A 20913-nucleotide genomic window follows, 5' to 3' on the forward strand; every position below is an offset into this window, starting at 1 on the left:
GGGGGGGGGGTAAAATACTTTTTTTTTAATTCACAAAGGAGATGCTACCCTGAAGAAAGATTACTGCATAAGTCATTTTTCTTAAAATCTCAGTATCCTAAATCATTTTTCCCCTCTACTGTTATTACTTAAGATTTCAATTTATTCTATGCAACTATTATCTAGGGCCATGGTCTTTACACTCTTTTGAGTCATGTCTGATGAAAGCCATTGACTCTCTCCCCAGAAAAGCGCTGGTACTTTTTTTTTAATAACAATTTCAGGAGTCCAGGGACCCACCCCCTAACCAAAATCCACTGGTGGGTCCTAGATTAAGAATCTCTAATCTAAGGTTTACGGCCATTCCTGATCCTTCAAAGGATCAAAGTAGCCATTTTAACCTACCATCTAATAGTAACTGTCTCCAAAATAAGTTCTATCTTATTTTGATAAAAGAATCCTTTGTTTATGCATTAAAGTAATTGAATCCCTTACTCAAATAACTAATTTACAAGGATAAATATCTAGCTAATATAAAGACTGATTTCTAAGAAACTTAACCTTAATTTTACTTGGGAAATAACTATTTTAGAAGAAATAGGATCAATCAATCGTTATATAACTATTATAACATAAAGTATAATTTTTCATATTCTTTGAAGAATGTAACTTTTACTAGCAAGTAAAGCCATATCCAGATTCACAGGCTACGTCTTTCTTGGTATGATTCATGATTATCAACGAGACTTTCTTAAGACTTAAAATGAAAAACAGAAAAATATATAACTATAAATCAACTTTATCTGTCAAATTCCAGGACAAACAATCCAGGTTGTTGTTTTTAATTAATCAATTTTTCATTTCAAAATGTGCAGCAATTTAAGTTTACTTAATTAGCCTTACATTCCACATAGCTAAAAGGTACCACCTCAACTCACATATGACTAAGACAGACCAATTCCTACTGCCTTCATCTCAAAAAGTCTGTTTCCTTCAGATCTTCACAACCTCCATATATATCACAAGACATTCAGTTATTCAAACCAAAACCTAAATCATCAATTTTTTTCTTTCACCCTAATCTACCTTTTCATTTCTACTCTAAACTATCATTTCCAAATCCATTCATTTCTCTCCATCCCTGCTCCTACAACTGTATAGGCTAAACTAACATCATCAGTTGCCTGCTTTATTTTAAGAGTCTAACTGATCTTCCTCTATCCCTTCCATTTTCTTAATTATTCAATGTATCTCTATATACCAAAGTAATCTTTTTAACATATTTAAAACACAAAGATTATGTAACCATTCTACATAAATTCTTCCAACTGTTTCTCATGACTGAGAATACAATTAAAGCTCCTTATCATGGCCTTGTATGATCCGGTACCTGCCTCTCTTAGTGACTCACTGCTTGGTGCAGGCTGTCATTTCTGCATCCCTAACGTGGCAAGCGTACTCCTGGCCTTGGGTCTTGCACTTGCAGGTTCCTCTACATGGAAAGTTTTTTCCCACATATCTTTGCAGAACTGATCCTTTATCAGACAAGTCTCAAAGCAAATGTCATCTCCTCAGAGGCATTTACAATCACTCTCACCTGATGTGGCCCCCCTTAGCCCTCATCACAACCACATTTGCCTGTGTATGTGTTTTTAATTTACTTATTGTCTATTTCCTCAATACAATGTAAATTCTGGGAGAGTAAGGATTTCATCTATCTTAAACACTGACTTCTCAGCATAAAACAAGTTATTTGTTGAATGAACAAATGGTTTCTACTAAAAGGTGGTAACTAGACTTCAGCTTATTAGGAATGCCAGATTCCAGTAGAAAAGGCATTTGATACTTATTTCATCCTTTTAATTACATAAGAAGTCCATTTTAAAACAAAAATCTACTTTTTTCACCAGTGTGGTTAAAAAGATTATTTTTATTCTAAAAGTATAAATGTTCCCTGAGCAACTGAAGCAACTCCTTAGACTTTATTTTCTTTAAAAATAATGTCACTCCAAATAAGTCAGACAGAGAAAGGCAAATACCATACCTCACTTACATGTGGACTCTAAAAACAAAACAAAACAAAAAATCAAGTTCACAGATATACAGAACAGACTGGTGGCTGGCAGAGGTACCGGGCTGGGGGGGTGGGGACATGGGTGAAAGGGGCCAAAGGTACAAACTCCCAGCTCTAAAGTAAGTCAGTCATGAAGATGTAATGTACAGCATGGCAGCTACAGTTAATCACACTGCATTGCATATCCAGAAGTTGCTAGGAGTTAATCTTCAAGGTTCATATCACAAGAAAAAAGAAAACTTTGTGACTGTATATGATGACAGATGTTGACTGGATTTGTGACGGTGGTCATTCTGCAATGTGTAGGCGTCAAATCATTATTTTGTACACCTAAACTCACATAATGTCATATGTCAATTGTACCTCAGTAAAATTTTTTTGAAAAATAATGTTACTCCAGAGCTACCAGGGAATTACACTTAAAATAACTTATTTTTCTAATGGCCAACCTTGACTATATTTGTCAGATAAAATTAAAACACTAATAAAAAGAAACTGACAAAAAATACATGAATTTAAATAAAAGTTCTATAGGTATAATAATTAGCTGAATTATTTGGCACTGTAGATTCTGGAAGGTAGTCACATGCACTGTACTAGTTAGCTAGTTAACTACATTCTGATTTATGCCATCCTGGTACCAAGTAATTGATGTGCTGAACCTATAAAACATTAAAAATAAAAGGTTCAAGCCATTTAAATCATTTGAAATATTTCTATTCTTACCATTACCTTTTTTTGAAATTCATTATAGATTATTTCTTTTACTAAGACTAATCAACCCAATCAAAAAATGGGCAGAAAATCTAAATAGACATCTATCCAACGACATCCAGATGACCAACAGGCACATGAAAATATGCTCAACATCATTAATTGTTGGAGAAATACAAATCAAAATTACATTGAGGTCTCACCTCATACCAGTCAGAATGGTCATCATTAAAAAGTCCACAAATGATAGTGGAGAGGGTGTGGGGAAAAAGGAACCCTCCTACACTGTTGGTGGGAATGTAAACTGGTGCAGCCACTATGGAGGACAGTATGGAGGTTCCTCAAAAAACTAAAAATAAAGAGTGGAAGGTACAGCTCAAGTGGTAGAGCGCATGCTTAGTATGCCTGAGGTTCTGGGTTCAATCCCCAGTACCTTCTCTAAAAATACATAAATAAGCCTAATTACCTCCCTCTACCAAAAAAGAAAAGCCATCAAAAACTAAAAATAAAGTTACCATATGATCCAGCAATCCCACTCCTGGGCATATATCCAGAGAAAAATATAATTCAAAAAGACACATGCACCCCAATGTTCACAGCAGCACTGTTTACAATAGCCAAGACATGGAAACAACCTAAATGTCCATTGACAGATGACTGGATAAAGAAGCTGTGGTATATTTATACGATGTAATACTACTTAGCCATAAAAAAGAATAAAATAATGCCATTTGCAGTAACATGGACAGACCTGGAGTTCATCATTCTAAGGGAAGTAAGCCAGAAAGAGTAAGGAAAATGCCATATGATATTGCATATGTGGAATCTAAAAAAAGGGACACAAATGAACTTACTTACAAAACAGAAACAAACTCACAGACACAGAGAATAAAATAATTATGATTACCAGGATGTAAAAGGGGTGGGAAGGAAATCTGCACAGCTTGGGGAGATATGTAAATGTTAGGTATATTGACTGTGGTGGTGGTTTCATAGGTGTATATGTCTATCAAAATCCATCAAATTGTACATCTGAAATATGTATAGTTTACTGTATGGAAATTATATGACAAGAAAGTTGCTTAAACTTAAAAAAAAATTTTTTAAAAAGACTAATCAAAAGTTTATACAATGGTTAATGTGCAGTGCCAAGTTGAAAAGGCATTAAATTTACAAACCACACCTCAAATACCTAAAGGTCATGATCAAAAAGAAGTTATCTAAATTTTTATATGCATTGAAAAGATATTTTCAATAAATATCTTCCAATAAATAAACGCTCTGAAAATATTCACTATTAGTTTAAATTCCAGAACAGTGTGGTCATCTTGTCATAATTCTGACATTACTACAACTTCAATACACTGATATGGCTCTTGGCAAAATCTTGGAGACTCACTATTTGCCATAAGTTCCAGTTTTTCAAAACTAAACTCTAAATACTTGAAATGCATTCCTAGGGTATGACCACTTTAGGAATGGCTATCTAGTAGCCAAGAGAAGAAAAATAACACTCTAAAGCAATCCAGATAATAAAATATAAGGTAACCTCATTAATTTTTTTCTTAGGGGGATACTGATCAGGTTTAATCAATCTCCTCTTTTCTTATCCTTTAGGCCTTGGGGTCAACCTGATTTACTAATCACAGTATTATGAACTTTTCAGAGCTTTCTACTTAGAACATTTAGAAAAGCAAAAGTGTCTCTATAATTTCAGAAGTGGCAGAGAGGTATGCCAGCACAGTCATGAAAACTAGCTTAGAGGTAAAGCTCAAGACCACACAAATCTCCATTCAGTCAATAAATATTTAGAATGCCCAGCACATGTCAGGCTACGGTAACTGAGGCAAGCTGACTTTCCTCTTTCCAACATTTACTGGCAGGTATTAGACCATTCTGATCACACTGGGTAGAGAGAAGAAGATTTAAAATTTTAAAAAAGAAAGAAAGATAACATATGGTTTTCTCAATTTCTTACAGTTTTCAATAAGATATTTGATATTTACTTTTAACTAAATATTTTTAATTAGACTCATTTCTAAAAATTGGCTATAATCTTAAATAAATCAGGCTCCATATAACTAGTCTAAGCTATTTGATATTTACTTTAAATATTTTTAGTTAGATTAATTTCTAAAAATTTGTTACAATCTTAAATAAATTAGGCCCCATATAACCAGTCTAAGCTATTTTATTTCAGTAGTTTAACCTTTTCTTCTCAGAGTAATCAAATAGAGAAAGAACTATTCATTGCAACCTAAACAGATGCCCTGATCCAGCAGGAGATAACCTACTTTTTGATTGCCATTTTAGATCATTATGTGGCTCGAACCCTTTTCATATTTAATTAGCACATATCCTTTGGAAATTTAAGAAGCATGACTCAGAAAATACTACGGTTTATAGTCAAATTAAAGAACATCTGTCAATGGGCACAAAGTTATTTATGAATGCACGTTATTAAAAGATGTTATTTAAAAGTTTAAAGTCATTTCACAGAGTCTGGTGCTGAAAGACATGGTGAATCCCAAAATTTTAAAAATGAGAATAGTAATCAAAATTTAAGTTTATCAATAGAATTTTCTTGCAAGTATTCATAAGATGTCCACAAACTTCCATATGCTCAGAGTATAAATGTTAATTGTGCTTTGCTCTTAGATAATTTTGTATACTTTTTTGGCATACACTTCCTGGATCAGTCCAGCATTTGCGGGGGAGGGGTACTCCTATAAACATCATAAAGGTGTTTATCAAGGTCTTGATCTTTAAAAAAATAAGACAACAAATAGCTAAGTCAAAGAATTTGTAAAAGCTACTAAGCATACTGTGGTTTAAATATAAATTTGGGATTCTTTTTAATGATCTTCTTAAAGAAACCAGAAAATGATTCTATTTCCCTATAAAAATAGAGATTATATAACTTCCAAAAGTGAGTAAGAATTCACTAATGAAAAGGTCACCAAAATCTAAAAATTACTTTAATACTAAAAGATGAAAGTAAATAAATCAGTCTTTCAAAACAAATTCTTGCACGGAAGCAAAGGGTTGGGTTTAAGTAAGAAGCTTCTGCCATCTTTTGACTGTGAAAAAAAAAAAACCCTAAGTTTTATTAAGGAATTCCCATCTTAGTAACCACACTGCACATTGTGTAATTAATATAGGACATTTTTACCTTGACATTCTGGGCATCAACATTAGCTCCAGCTTCCAGAAGAAGACTAATGACTGTGGTATTCCCTGCTAGTACTGCCCAGTGCAGAGCAGTGTTTTTGTGATACTTGTCACCAAGGTTAACTGAAACATTGAATGTTAAAAGCAATCTAGTTGGATCCACACTGAAAAGGAAAAAAAAACACAACAACAACAACAACCCTAATTTCAATTATAGAAATCATTACAGATACTAAACTGATTGTGGTTGCATTCCATCTTGGAACACTTCTATTCTAACCTATAGTCAACAAGTTTACAATCAGTAATAGGACAATATTTTAATATGAAGTATCGAGTCTGTGCGACACCATGTAACTTCAGATAGTTCGGAGAGAGTACACTTGGTCCTGACATTTACTATTTTTCATCCAGTGATTAAGGTCACTGATGTCTACATAATTAAACAATTAAAATTTTAAATATAAGTCTAGGTTGTGCCGAAGTCATTTAAGGCAACTTAGTAATTAAAACGCTAAACTTGCCAATATGCGAATCATGTTAAAAATCAGTTACTTTTTAAAAAGAAGGTAACATTTTCTTCTATCCTTGGAGACTGTTAAAAGACGAATAGCTTAAGAATACTACAATTACCAAGGTAAATGTAAACATAGAGACTCAAAACATCCAAAAGGGTAATTTATGTTACATACTATGCACTCATAATTAAGAACTTTAAATATTAGCAAGTATAACATTAAACTGCTTTTTTTAATCACTTATTTTACATTTTATTATGCTGAAAATGGTTGAATAAGTATTTAAATGGTTACATACCTATGTGTTCTATAAGCTGCCCACATTAAAGGCGTCATCCCATTCTGATCCATCATATCTACATCCTGATAGAGAAAAAAGAAAAAGTCAGACAGTAAAAACTTCTAAGTTCCTACCAAATTCACTTAGAAAAATATAATTCACATATCACAGGAGAAGCCAATATAACAATCAAAGGTGATTTATAAAACTATATCTTTCCTAAGTTTAAAGTAAAACGATATCACTAAGTATTTTAATTAATATGTATATAAACATCTAATTTACATATACTGAATGTGTTTAATTACACTTAATTAACATATTTATAGTTTTCCTTTTTTAAACTTCACTCAGCCTTTCAATGTTGTCATCTAGAGATCTTGACCTACTCTTCATCTTTCACTCACAAAGGAAAGATTAAATTATTTAAGTCTCTGAAAAACTTATTTTACTAATTCATGATATAATAAAACCCTGTTTATTCCCAGGCCTTTCAAAACAAAGAATAAATTATAAAATTTCAATAAAAATTTCAATTTTAATGAACTCAAAAAGTCTGTCTACTTTTTATCACTATGCATGAATATTTTTAGAATTAACTAATTCTGCAAAGTTTGTGGTAAAAAAGCAACGTGATCAAGCAATTATCTGCCTTATTCCCCATCGTTTTCACCTTTTTTAGCTCATTATTTTTGTTTTTACTTACACATCTTTAAAATAAGATACTTGGAATTGCTACTTTTTGATTTTTTCAGTTTTAGGTATTATCCTAAGTATGGCATATCCTCATTAAGCAAAATGACAATTTCTCTCTTTCCTCTCACTACCCCATCAAAATATGCACCTTTCTTATTCTTGACTCTCAAGAGATCTACTGTAATTCTGGTTCTATAAATATTTGATATTTATATTATCATAAATATATATGAATACCATTCCCAACAAAATTATGTAGTAAACCATTATTTTCCCCTCCTACCCAACTTTTTGCTTTCCGTGGTACTTTTCTCTCTCTTTTGCAGTTTTTTTTTTTTTAAAGCAAATTAGAATTAAAACTACCACCTATTCAACCAAAACTCTTCCCAGGTTAGACAAATCACCTTTCAAGACATGCTGATGTATTAGGGATTCTATCAGTTTCACTTCCCTAAAATTCTCTCTTCTGACTCACTCCAATCTGGACTGATTCTCCTATGTGCCTAAGTTATCTGTCCCATTAACTAGAAAAGAAGTTCTTTGAGGATCAAAATTAAATTCATCTTTATACTCTCAGTGCCCAACAGGATAGATAATGAAAAACCATTTGTTAAATGACAAGACATGTTTATCTATCTACTTTTCTAGGTTTGGGAAAGGCACAGATAGACTTTAGAATAAGATAGACATGGTTTTGAATTCCTAGATCCACCAGTTTAGTTAATAACTGTAAGGCTGCCAAAATTAATTCTCTGAGTCTCAGCTTTCTTATCTAAAAATGTTAATACAAATACTGTCTTCATAAGATCTTTCTGATGATTAAATGGAATAATGTGTGTAAAGCAACCTAGTCTAGAGCCTGGAACAGGACATTCAATACGTATTAAGTTTCCTCTTCTTCCCTTCCCCACCTCCCATTCCTATGGATTATTAAACCAGCAGTCCTAATCCAAGTTACATTACCCAATTCACCAGTCAGTGGAGAGAGGACAGAGTTATAGTGAGTACACTGCAAAACATTTCATAACTCTATATAGCAGTTCCCTGTAAGGCATCTTTACAGATGGGAATATGTCTCAATATGAACATTATCCAAGCGTATTGGGGCAGAAAGAGCTGAGAACCACTACTTTAGACAAGTGGCAACACATATCCTAAGATGTCACTAGTTTTAGTCCCTCTCATGAATATTACAATCAAATGTTATGCCTTATCCATTACAAATCTATTTCTAAATTTCTATTAAGTGTTGTTGGAAACATGTAACTCACTCAATATTTACATTATACATGTTTATTCTTTTTCCAAAAAAAAAATCTTCTCTGAAAAAAATGGTAAACTTCCTTGTTTCTTATATGAGAGTTAAGTAATGAAACTTATTTTACTTCCTTTACTGCTCTGGTTTCAAGAAAGCTCAATTAAATTTGATGTCCAATTAAAACAAACATGTAAATTCTTATGTTTAAATTTCTTCCTTTTTAGTTGTGAGTCTTTTCATATCCTTTTTAAAAAGTGATAGTATTAAAATATTAACAAACAAAATAAAAATTAAAAATTATGCCACATCTCTAGAGTACTAAAAGAAAAATGAAATTCAACCTTTTCTCTCTTTGGATCAGGATTTAAAACTTGGTACTTCTTTTCCAAGTTCAGCCTGGACGTATGAGTATTCTCTATTAGGAAGAATTAACAAGCCCAGATCAAAAGCTTATGGGAATTCCATGATCAACAGGGCTCCATAACTTAGCATTTTCCCCTTTTTCTCCTGAAAATCATCCAAAAGAATTGGTAGTGAGCACTGAATATATTTAACAGTGTAACTAAAAAGAAACTATTGTGAAGAATAGAATGACAAACTAAATGAAAATGTTATATGCCCTAAGAATGTAAATTTGATAAAATTAACAACAAATGAGGGGGGTGGGAAAAGGCTGAGAAAGTATAATGAGTGTCTAATCTGCAAGAGCTATGAGTCAAAGGATATTACTTAAAGTTGAAAAGTCAAGTGACAGAAATGTAGTTATATATCAGAACAAAGTTTATACTAAGAAAAACAGTATTATGGACTAATGTCAGTGTTAAGACAGGGAAGAGAAAGAAGTTAAAAATACACTGATTTTATTACTGCTTATAACTGGGAACTAATCAGAACTAATAAAATTTGAACAAACATCTGACTGAAGTGAGAGAGAAAAGGATAACCGTGTGACTAAGGAAAGAATTTACCAAGCAGAAGGGAAGAGCCAGCACAAAGGCCTTAAGACAACAGCACACCAGAGCTGTTCAACGACCAGCCAGAAGACTGGTGTGGTTCAGCACAGCGAGTGAGAGGGAGATGACAGAAGATGAGATGGAGACGTATCCAGAGCCGGATCACACATGATTCCGTAAGCCACAGGACGACTTTGGACCGCATTTAAAGTATGATATAAAGCACATTAGAGCAGTTTTCTTTTACTGCTCTAAAGTGCTTTTAGTGGTAGTATTTTAGCACATATATTGAAAAAATTCTAGAAAAATATATACTAAACTGTTAAAGAAAGTGTTCTCAATAGAGGGAGGAGGTAAGGGAAGAGGTGGGATTTCACTCTCTAAGTCATACTTTGCTACTATGTTTGAATATTTAACAGTAAGCATGTGTTACTTCCGTAAGCAGGAAAAAAAACTTACTCCTGAAAAAGAAAGCCAATTATCTGTCAGACATGTATTAACACTACCATGCACTTACTGTACAAAAAGAACTGTGACAGAATTTCTGCTCTTTAAGAATTTTATGGCCTACATACTATGCCAGAGTTCAAATGATTACTGAAACATCCAAATTCCAAAATCAATAAGCTAACAAAAAGAGTCAAAACTTTACACTTTTCTTACCTAGTTAAAAACTAGAAGAAAAAAGTGAATGTATATTGTAAACTTAATATCTGCACTAGAGAAGGCCACTAAAGACGATGTCATGTGCAACAACGCCATCTACTGCTTCAACCTCCAGTCCAGAATGAACTGTGGGAGAACAAAGATGATCCCCTGGGGTAGTTGGTCTCCAAAGATAGCTTCCAATAAACTTCACCTTCCAGTGTTCATACCCTTGTGTTCCCACAGTGAACATGGGCTGGACCTGTTACTTGCTTTAACTGACAGAATGGAGCAGAAATGTGGCTGTGCCAGTTCAAGACCTTAAAAAAGTCAGATGTCTGCTTTTGTTCTTTTGGGAACTCTGAGCAACCATGTAAGAAGTTTGGTTTCCATGCTAGAGAGAACACATGGAGGGGAGTCGTGGAGAAGTTCCGAGACTGCATGGAGAAAAACAGAGAGGGCTAGCTGTCCCAATAAGCCAACTGAGCCCAGCCTTTTAGCCCTTCTTATCAAGGTACAAGGTATGCAAGCATCCTCCAGTCCAGTCAAGCCCCCAGATGACTGCAGCCCCCAGCCATTATCACAAGAACCACCACCCAATCAAGCTCAGTCAACCTAGAGACTCATGAAAGATAATGGCTCCTACTGTTCTAAAGCCATTAGACTTAGGGGGCAGTATATTAACACAGTAATAGAAAATAAACTCCTCCTTCCAGAAATTAACCAGCCTATGCCTCTTTTCCTTAGCAATAGTGCACAACACCCACTGGAGCACTGCCAACAATAAACACTTTAAAGGATTCATAATAAATACTATTCAAATTCTAAATCTAATTATTTTAAATTAAAATAACAAATATGTGCTAATAGCAATGAATTAAAATCATCTATCTTACTCTTATGATGAGATCCTTAGCTATAAAACTAATGTTTAAGTACAACCAGAGAAAACTCGTGAAAGACAAATTGAGTGACATTACTTTTAACAAAATACGTTTATTACAAAGATATGGTACGCATAAACTAACAATATTTAATGTGATTATAGTCACTACATATTAAGGAAGAATCAGGAAGAAACACTTAAATTATGAGAATTTTTCTGCCATGTAAAAAGCAGTGTTTTACACAGCAGGAACTGAGAAAATGATCTTAAGGCATTTATCTCCCTCAAGAGGGACTTAATATAGAAAATAACCAGTAATATGTTTAAAAAAGTTTAAATGAATTCAGATGATATAGTCAAAAGACGTGATTAAGGGAAGCAAAAAGATACCTAAATTTTCTCTTACTTTCTAGCATTCATCTCTATCACTCTTAGAAATAAAAAAACCAACTTAATGGATTATTATCTGGATCATGACTGTTTTTCGTATTTTTATGTTAACTATATTAAATAATTCAATAGCAAACTACCTATCTATTTATTTATTCTCTTCACCCAGTAGAAAGTACTATTTAAATATCACCAGGTTGTTATACTTGTTAACACCAATGATATTAGGTAGTTAAGAATATCTGATTCAAATCTACACCACTGTGATTTTTTTACCTGTCCTTTTGCTATGAGATAAGCAACAATTGAGGTATGTCCAAACTGAGCAGCCAGATGAATACAGCTACATCCTTCTCCATCAATTAACGAAGGGTCTGCACCATATTTCATTAGTTGCACAACCATAGATAGATGGCCTTGTCTAAAGCATAAAAGAATAAACACTTAAATATGTTTTTTTAAACTTCTCTGAAAAGAAGTTTAAAAAAAAATGAAAAAGATTTTAAAATGGTGGAAGAATTACAAAAGTCTTATTTCACATTATTTCAAAATAGACATACATCAAGGTACATTTAGGATATTATGTTCTTAAGTCTTAATTGGCATAAAAGTCTGAAAATTTATAGATACTCATAACTTCTTTAAATATGTAATAAATAGTTATTATACTCTAGTAATCCTGTTCCAATATGACCTTAATTGTCCCATGAACTTGATACTTCTTTTGCTGTAATACATATAGGCTGAAAAAGTATTCCCAAAGCTTAATCCCATTTTCTAACTAACCAGATTAATATCAGCCTAGTTAATTCCTTAAGGACACTTTGGAAAATAAACTTTGCTTCCAATGCAGGTAACAGTGGACAGCAATACATTTTAGTACATTATTGATATTAACTACTGGCATAACAAGTTCTCCCATTCATTTTAGCATATCATTTAAAGGGGGAAAAAATAGTTGTTTAGTTATAGGCTATTAAAGGAACCAAAGGAAAAAAAAATCCAGAAGCAAATTTAAACCTTGTGGCCCAGTGCAATGGAGTTGAATTTAGGTCTCCTCCGAGTTGATCCACAATAGCACCTTTCGAAATATAGTATCTATAAGACAAAATTTTAAATACTTCAGATAGTTTTCATTTTCAATTTTAAGAAATATGTGAAAAATAAAGAAATAAATGTTTTTCATTTTAGACCTCATGCTAGACAATAAATGGTCTTCAGTGAGTTTTAAAAATATATTTAGTAGGATATTATATCAAATACATCACTCTTTTGTTCCAGAAGTAAACCGAAAATAATTTTTTTAAGTTACAAAAAATAATAGCAATACCAAATAACAATCACATAAAAAAAGAAGGCAGTCAAAGAACCACAAAGATTTGGATGAGACAGCAGCAGTAGATAGAATTTTGGAATCAGAACCTTATAGAGTATGCCAGACCCTTGGTAGAAGCTCAGCTTTTTAAGCTCAGCTTTACTTACCTCAAAGATTACTACGGGTTAAATAAAACAGCATATGAAAAATAATTTCATAAATGTAAAGTGTAACATAAAGGCTCTTTATGGCACCCTATTTGTTATGCTTTTGAAGCTGTGTTGCTTTAAAAAGAAAGAGCAACCTTGTTGCTTACTACATTAATGTCATAACATCTTGATAACCTCTAAAATGAACAGGACCTAGTTGCTTATATAATGTTTGCTTTGGGACTGATCGATGTAATGAATCTTGAATACAATGATTTCAAAGCACCTGATGTCAAATGTCTGATGTATGTGTATAACTGAGGCTCTTAAACTATTCTGATTACTGCCTTAAATCATGAATGCATTCACTCTTAATGCTCATCGTTCTAAACATTTAATATAGTCATACTTACAAGCTTGATTCAGAAATTTTCTGCTTTATATAAGTATTTGTTAAAACGGTACTTTTAAAGCATTATGCAATGAAGGGCCCAACTCCACTCTACCATATGGAATAGTATGAAGTAACTAAAATATTTCCAGACTAAAATATTTCAAGTCCAGAATATCAGACAATAGTTTGAACACAAACATTTAAATATTCCTAAATTGCTTCTTAAGGCATCCAGTAGACATCATATAATAGTTAAAAAATGTTTTTTTGAGCCCAAAGAGCAGTATAGCACAGCAAAAGAACAGTTTTAATAGGAAATATTTTCTTAAAAATTCCAATTGGAATGTTTTTTAAAGCAATTTCATTACCTTCTTTATAGTTAAAATATCTGTTCCTGAGAGTTATTTTTATTCACCTTTCAAATCCTTGCTAGGACTACGGCAATAAGTGATTTCCACTAGTTCTAAAGAACAACTTTTTTCCACAAGGATAGGGGAACTTTTTTTCTGCATGCTAAAAAATAACTCCTACCACCTTTTCATTGTCAGCTTTTCAAAGAGAAGTGTTATATTTTTATAACACATTATTTTTTGTAGCTTGAAGACCCTAGCTGAAAACTACAAAACTCTGAGAAGATCATATAATTCTTATTTTTAAACTCAAACCTCCTTGTAATACTGTAAGGTTATTATCAAGAAATGTTCTTGCAGGTACTAATGATCTGTAGATTTTGAGAAGGAATTATCCATGAACAAGAGATATCAACAATTATTTGAAAATTAAAAGCAAATAGGTAACACTCAGATGTCTCTAGAGGGGGACACTAATGAGAAGCAAACCAGAATATGTTATAAAACCCTAGAAAGGCTACGGGATTAAAGGCAATAGTCACGTCCAAAGAAAGTAATAAGAAACTGGACTATAAACAGAAATACTGGTTCAAAGTCTATATAAATTGCTGAAAAATTGTTGTTTTCTAAGTTACATTCTTAATGAAAGTGAGTATTTATTTAGCATCACAACAGGCATTTCAGTGACATGGAAGCAATCAAGCAGCTGACAGTGCTAGACAAGTATTCTTTGTGTATTATAATCTTAAAAAGTGACTACACAAATAATTCAAACTCTTAAAGTGCAGGCTCACTCTTGTGTCTCTAAGTTTCACTGTATGATTGTAATTTCTGGCTTATGTCGATTTTAACAATCAACCATTCAGTATTTGCCAAAAGGTGTATTAAGTGCATCTAACAGAGAAGTTTGAGACTCAGGGAATTAAATCACGGAATCATATGAGACACTGTACTGAAAATCTAACAATGAAAGTCTACAGGCTGAACAGACATTTGGGAAGTTCCTGTTGTGACTTCCAATCAGCTCTGTTATGTCTTCCCTGAATATGAGTGGTCAAATATGACCAAATAATTGAGGAAAGCTTCAAACTGAAGGAGATCAAAATAAACTGAAGAAGCCCAAAATAAACAGATAATATATAGAGATGAAAAACTTAAAAAACAAAAGTTCTAATTAATAACCTCCAAACAATAAGAGAAGATAATATATTCATGACATAAGAATAAAGTATTTTTTAAAAGGAATGGGGGGGCAGAGATCAAGAAAGAATGCTTTGAAATTGAAAATGTAACAGATAAAATTAGAAATTCAAAAGGATTAGAAGATAAATTAAGAAAATCTCCTCAAAGTACAATAGCTATAAAAGGCAGTTGAAATAAAGATAAGAAAAAGAAAGAATCAATCTGGTTGATCCCAATATCTGACAAATAAAAGTTCCTGAAAGAAAAAACAGAGAAAATGAAAGTGAGGCAGTCTTGGGGGCACAACACAAGCATACTTCCCTAAACTAAAAAGGCAAGTTTTCAGGTTAAAAGTGGCTACTTAATGGTCATAACCTGAACTTAAAATAAATAAATAAAAAGAACCATAGCAATACACAGTAATGTAAACTTCCACAAAGTCGGGGATCAGGAAAAAAAACGTATATGCTGGTTGCCAGGGAAGAAGAATAAGCCATACACAGTGTGTTCTCATAAATTATAAGCTCTGTATTTTTAAACAAAGCCTCATATTTGTTTTTTTTTTAACTGAAGTATAGTCAGTTTACAATGTTGTGTCAATTTCTGATGTATGTATTTGTTATGAAAGCCTTGACTTGAAATCAAACTGAATCAGAGACTACGAGCATTATTAGCTGTTGTTAATGAAGAATCCTGAGGTAACAGGGGACTGCCGAAGACAAGAGCCTGGGCCAGTCCTTTCTATTTTACTACATTAGGGTAGAAATCTAAGAACAGCTGAAAGACTTCCACTCGAAAACACTAGGAATATAAACAATCCAGGCTGGGTGAAGGTCTCTTCCTTTCTAAATTATACTGACTTTATATCTTAAAATCATGAAAGTGATGGAATTACTTTGCTTGCAATAAGTTCTTTTAATACATCCTGAGAGAACATAACTATCAGAAGAGACACTTCTCCATGGGTCTCTGGAGCTCCCATACGTCTTGCTGAGTACATGAGAAGACTGCAAGGTCCTGACCACTCTGTACATAGGCCATTTCTGAGAGATGTGTTTGCATCAAGCCACCCTGAGAGATGAGGTAACTTCTCCCTCTGGGACAAAGAGCAACCTTGCTTTCCATATACTATAAAAGCAAAGAATATCTAACTGTGTGTACTGCATCCAACTGGACCATTATCAAGACACTCCCATAGGATGTAGGGAGCAAGAGGGATTTACACAAATATGATATTCATGCTATTTGCTGTGCTATGAAGAATAAAGTCCTTTGTCTCTACCTGAGTCATGTATCTTCTGCCAGCATCCATGAAATAGTAATACACTACAGCTTTTAAATAGGGTGTAATTCTAGACTCAAAAGTAATTGACTATACTTCAATAAACAAAACAAAAAAGAAGTAAAAATTAACCTTGAGGCTATAAATACCAGTTATTATTAAAAACTGCATTTACTCACCATTGTTTGTTTTAGGGAAGTAAATTGCTAGACTATGTATTGTAAGAAATGAAGTTTACCACCCAGAAGATATAATATACGCAGACACTGTAATTATTAACTTACTCTATAATTACTGACTTTATTCTGTAACCGTACTTGTCCATAAGTGATGGAACAAACTGTAAGGCAGGCAACGAATGTCAAGACTTTTTGTCTGTATTTCTCACTTCAGAGTTCCTTGTTTATTTTTAAACACAAGACAAATGTGATCTTTCTGATCAACAGAATGAGATCAAACGTGTCTCAACTGTAACACTTGAAACAACAACAAAAAGAAATGCTTTAAAATTCTGAGAAAATCAATTTTAATCTAGAAGTGTATGCTCAGCCAAACAACAAATAAGGTGTGAGGGCAGAAGAGAAAGTAACTTCAAAACATTTACCTCCCAAGTTCTTTCTCTTGGAAAGTTATCAGAAAATGTGTGCTACTAAAACAAGGAGTAAACCAACAGAGACAAAAACGTGAGATCCAGGAAACTGAGACCAACACTGGAACAAAGGGATTTCCCAGAATGAATGCAAAGGTAAATCTCAAGACAATGACTGTATGTCGCTCTAAAGAGCAACAGTCTGGGCTGGAACAGAAAGATGGAGAAAGCCAAGAATGACTTCATACTCCCTCCACCAAAAAAGGAACCAATAAATTATCTAATACTGTTTGCAAACAGAGATGGGTTTTATAGTTCTGTCTAAAAGTATGGGAATAATTAATTATAATACATAGAAATTTAAACAAATAGAAAAAAAATGAAACAACTATTACTTCAGATAAAAATTACAATTCTACAGAAAAAAACAGATAATCATGGAACACTTTTGGGCTTATCAGTACAGATTTACACACTTCCAACAATTTAAACGTTGCATAGTAACTTAAGTAAAATTGTAACAGAGGAGGGGAGAAGTATTAGTGGGTAGGTGACTTAGAATACCTAGTTATCCAAAATAGAAAGTCAAATATAAATTAAGAAATAGCATAAAAATTGGCAGCATTTATTAAGATTCAAAATTCATCCTTCCAACTTTCTTACTTCTGAGACTCCTACAAACATATATGAATATAATATGAATATGGTATGTGAACAAGGTATTAATTACAACACTGAAGTAGTAAAAACACTAGAATCAATCTAAATGTTCATCAGTAGGTAAACCATGAAAAAAATTACGTCCATACAATTGGATATTATACAGTTTTTTAAAAAGAATGATGTGGCTCTAGGTGCACTGATATGAGAAATCTTGAAGATACATAAATTAAATGAAAAAAGCAGAAAAGCATTTGCTATCATTTGTATAGATAGCTTTGTAGATAAAAGTAGCAACATAAAATATAAAATACAAGAGTAAATACTAAAAGAAACAGCCAAAGTATTAAAAATAATTACTTTTGGGGTACAGAACCCAGGGGGTAGGAAGGGATTGCTGTTTCCCATTGTAAGCCTTTAAATACTATTTGATTTTTTAAATTGTTTATATACTATTTTGATTAAAATAACACTAACTGAAAAAATACAGAGGCTTACAGAAGGCTAGATAATTTGAGCCAACCCTTTCATTAAAGAAAACTTTAAAAAGCTCAATGAATTAAAAGAAACATTTCCTAAAAAGCAAAACCTAAGAAGATTAAGAGCATTTACCTGGCAAAGATTCAGGAGAAGGTTAAAACTGGGAGAAGTTAGAAAACCGCTTGGGCCCCATCTGCCCTAGAGACAACTGCTGATGCAGAAGAGTTGGCCAAGAGGCAAGCTACGCAGACAAAAGCAAAATAAAGGTTGGGACCCCAAAAAGCTGCACTGCAGGAGTAATGAAGAACCAGAAGTAACCCTGGCTGTAGCATGGTCTTCAGCCATCTGAGTGATCCAGAAAATCTAAAGCCTTAAATTAAAGTTGCGCGTCGCAGAAACAAATGGGATCTTCTCATCTTAGGCCTCAAATTATTCAACAAGTAAGTTTTCAAGCACAATGTCTAGTATACATTCGAAGATTATCAGGCACACAAAGGATCAACATAACAGATACAGACCCACACAGATTCCAAATGCTGTCTTCTTAGACAAAGATTATATAATAATTATATGTTCAAGTATACAAGACAAGATGGAAAATTTCAGCTACAAATGAATCAAAAAACAGAAGTTTGAAAAACATAATTGAAATTCTAGAACTAAAAAATAAACAAAATGAAGAACATGTTGAATAGATTTAACAGCAGATTACACATAGAGAATAAATGAACTGGAAGATAAGTCAGAAGAAGTTTCCAGAATGAAGCAGAGAGAAAAGAGTAAGAGATAAAGAGCATACAATGAAAAGGTCAAACATACGTTTAACTGGTGTTCCAGGAGGAGAGCAAAAAGAGAATGGGGCAGAAGCAATATTTGAAGAAATAATAGCTGAGATTTTCCAGAACTGATGAAAACATCAATCCACAGAATCAAGAATTTCTTTCAGTCTCATTCAGGGTAAATAAAAAGAAATCCACACCTAGAAACATCATCATGAAACTGCAGAAAACCAGAAACAAAGAAAAAGTCTTAAAAGCAGCCAGAAAAAAGAAAAAGAAAAAGCCTTTAAAAGTGCAATACTTAGACTGATTTCTCAAAGTAACAGAAGCCAGAAGACAGTGGAACGGTATTTTCAATGGGTAAACAAAAATAAAACAAACAAAAACTGCCAACCTAGATTTCCATACCATGTGAAAATTTCCTTCACAAATATAGGTGGAAGTAAAAACATTTTCTGACAAACAAAAACAGTATTTAGATGTTAGGAGACCCATAATGAATGCAGAAGGAAGGCTAGAAATACAAAAAGGGCACAAAGAACAAATAAAAGGAAATACATTCTCTGGAAGAAAGTGATTCGTGGAGTTCAATGCTTTAGTTATTACTTGCTTAATCTTTCTTTAGTACTCTAAGGGCAAATTCTTTTACCTGACATTAACATCCCATTTGTCTCTAAACTCTATATGCTGTACTTAAACAGCACATCTGCAAGCAGTTCATTTCAGACTCATGTCTTTATCTAAAGATCTTGCATCCAAATTGTCAGAGACCACTAAACTGGATTTACTAAGAAAGATTTTATCATTCTGACTCTTGCTTATCTAATTACTACCTACTATTGTTAAATAAGCAGATTAACAGTAAGTAATAAAAGTAATTTTTACTGAGTATGTAAAATATTCTTCATTTAAGCTGGTGTGAGATTATTATTTCCTATATTATCTTTGTAACCCCTCTCTTTCCTTTTGTAGCTTTTCCCCTTCGAATTCATATTTAAAATGTGAGCTGCAACTTAGACTGTCTGAGTTAAAGTCCTGACTCCAACATCAGCTATGTATCACTGGTAGCATATTTAACCTCTTTATGCCTCAGTTTTTACATCATTAGGACAGCAGTAAAAACTTATTTTTCACATAGGGTTGTTTCAAGAACTAAGATTTAAGAAAATATTCATGAAAAAGCACTCAGCACAGTACCTGGCAAATAATAAGCATTCACTAAATGTTAAAAACAATTTTTTTTTCAGGAAAAAAGGCACATAGAATCTACATTTTAAAAATAATGAATTTTAGAAATTATATACTTTATAATTATTTCTAATAATTTTATAATAACTAATTACTTAAAAATACAGAAATACTTACTTGACTAAATCTATTCTGTTATTGATGGCAGCCCAATGGAGGAGTGTAACATTTTCTTTGTCTGGTTGCCGTACATCATAACCTGCTTCCACTAGTTCTCGGCAGCGTTCATATATTCCATATCTTAAAAAGAAAGACAGTATGAGATAGTTACTACTATTTGACAAGATATTTGAAGGTGAAAGTAACATTTCCAAAAGAAATTAATGCTCCATTTTGATACGTGGAAATTAAGACGGCTTTCTCAACAAAAAGTGCTACTTTAAAAATACCAATATTCCAATAGCTCTTACTAATCCATTTCACAATTTTAAATTTCTCATCTATAAGAATGCAATATCTCATAAAGTGGAAGAGAAAAGGATACCATAAATAAAATGTTTACCCATTGCTTGTTTTTATTAATATCACCACTTATTCACAGAACACTTAAGGTAGCTTATAATAATACATACAATTACGTTAAAAATATTAAGTCATAAAGCAGCAGCAACACAGAATTTATAAATGATTTAGAAAAACGCCAAGAAGAAAGGATGTTTTACAATCTCAGGATTCTTTATTTACAAATTTAGTTTTGATATCCTGAAGGTAAATAAAAAAGTAAGTCTGTGGGTGGGAAGTAGGGAAAGTGGGGGAAGAGTCTTCCGAGTTCAAGTCAATGAGACATAAGAGAAAGTCTACTGGGAGAGTTTGAGGAAAGATGTCCATATGTGATAAAGAAGAAAGGTACGTGCAGAGAGCCTGACCTTTTCCTCCCTTTGTTTTCAGTTACTATGTAGCAGCGTACATTTTTTTTTAAAA

General features: G+C 32.9%; 1 protein-coding gene across 4 annotated transcripts in view; it reads right to left on the minus strand.

Moving 5' to 3' along the window:
- Positions 1-20913, minus strand: part of ZDHHC17 (zDHHC palmitoyltransferase 17) — a 194533-nt gene that overhangs the window by 34269 nt on the left and 139351 nt on the right. For all 4 annotated transcript variants that reach the window (XM_074375373.1, XM_074375372.1, XM_074375370.1 and 1 more), the window contains 5 exons: positions 20110-20232; positions 12585-12662; positions 11841-11985; positions 6755-6819; positions 5940-6102 (listed from right to left, as the gene is read on the minus strand). In XM_074375373.1, coding sequence (XP_074231474.1) covers positions 5940-6102; positions 6755-6819; positions 11841-11985; positions 12585-12662; positions 20110-20232 — 574 coding nt within the window. The remainder of the gene's footprint in view (positions 1-5939; positions 6103-6754; positions 6820-11840; positions 11986-12584; positions 12663-20109; positions 20233-20913) is intronic.

Source organism: Camelus bactrianus, chromosome 12 (genome assembly GCF_048773025.1).
Source record: "Camelus bactrianus isolate YW-2024 breed Bactrian camel chromosome 12, ASM4877302v1, whole genome shotgun sequence".
Lineage (NCBI taxonomy): Eukaryota > Metazoa > Chordata > Mammalia > Artiodactyla > Camelidae > Camelus > Camelus bactrianus.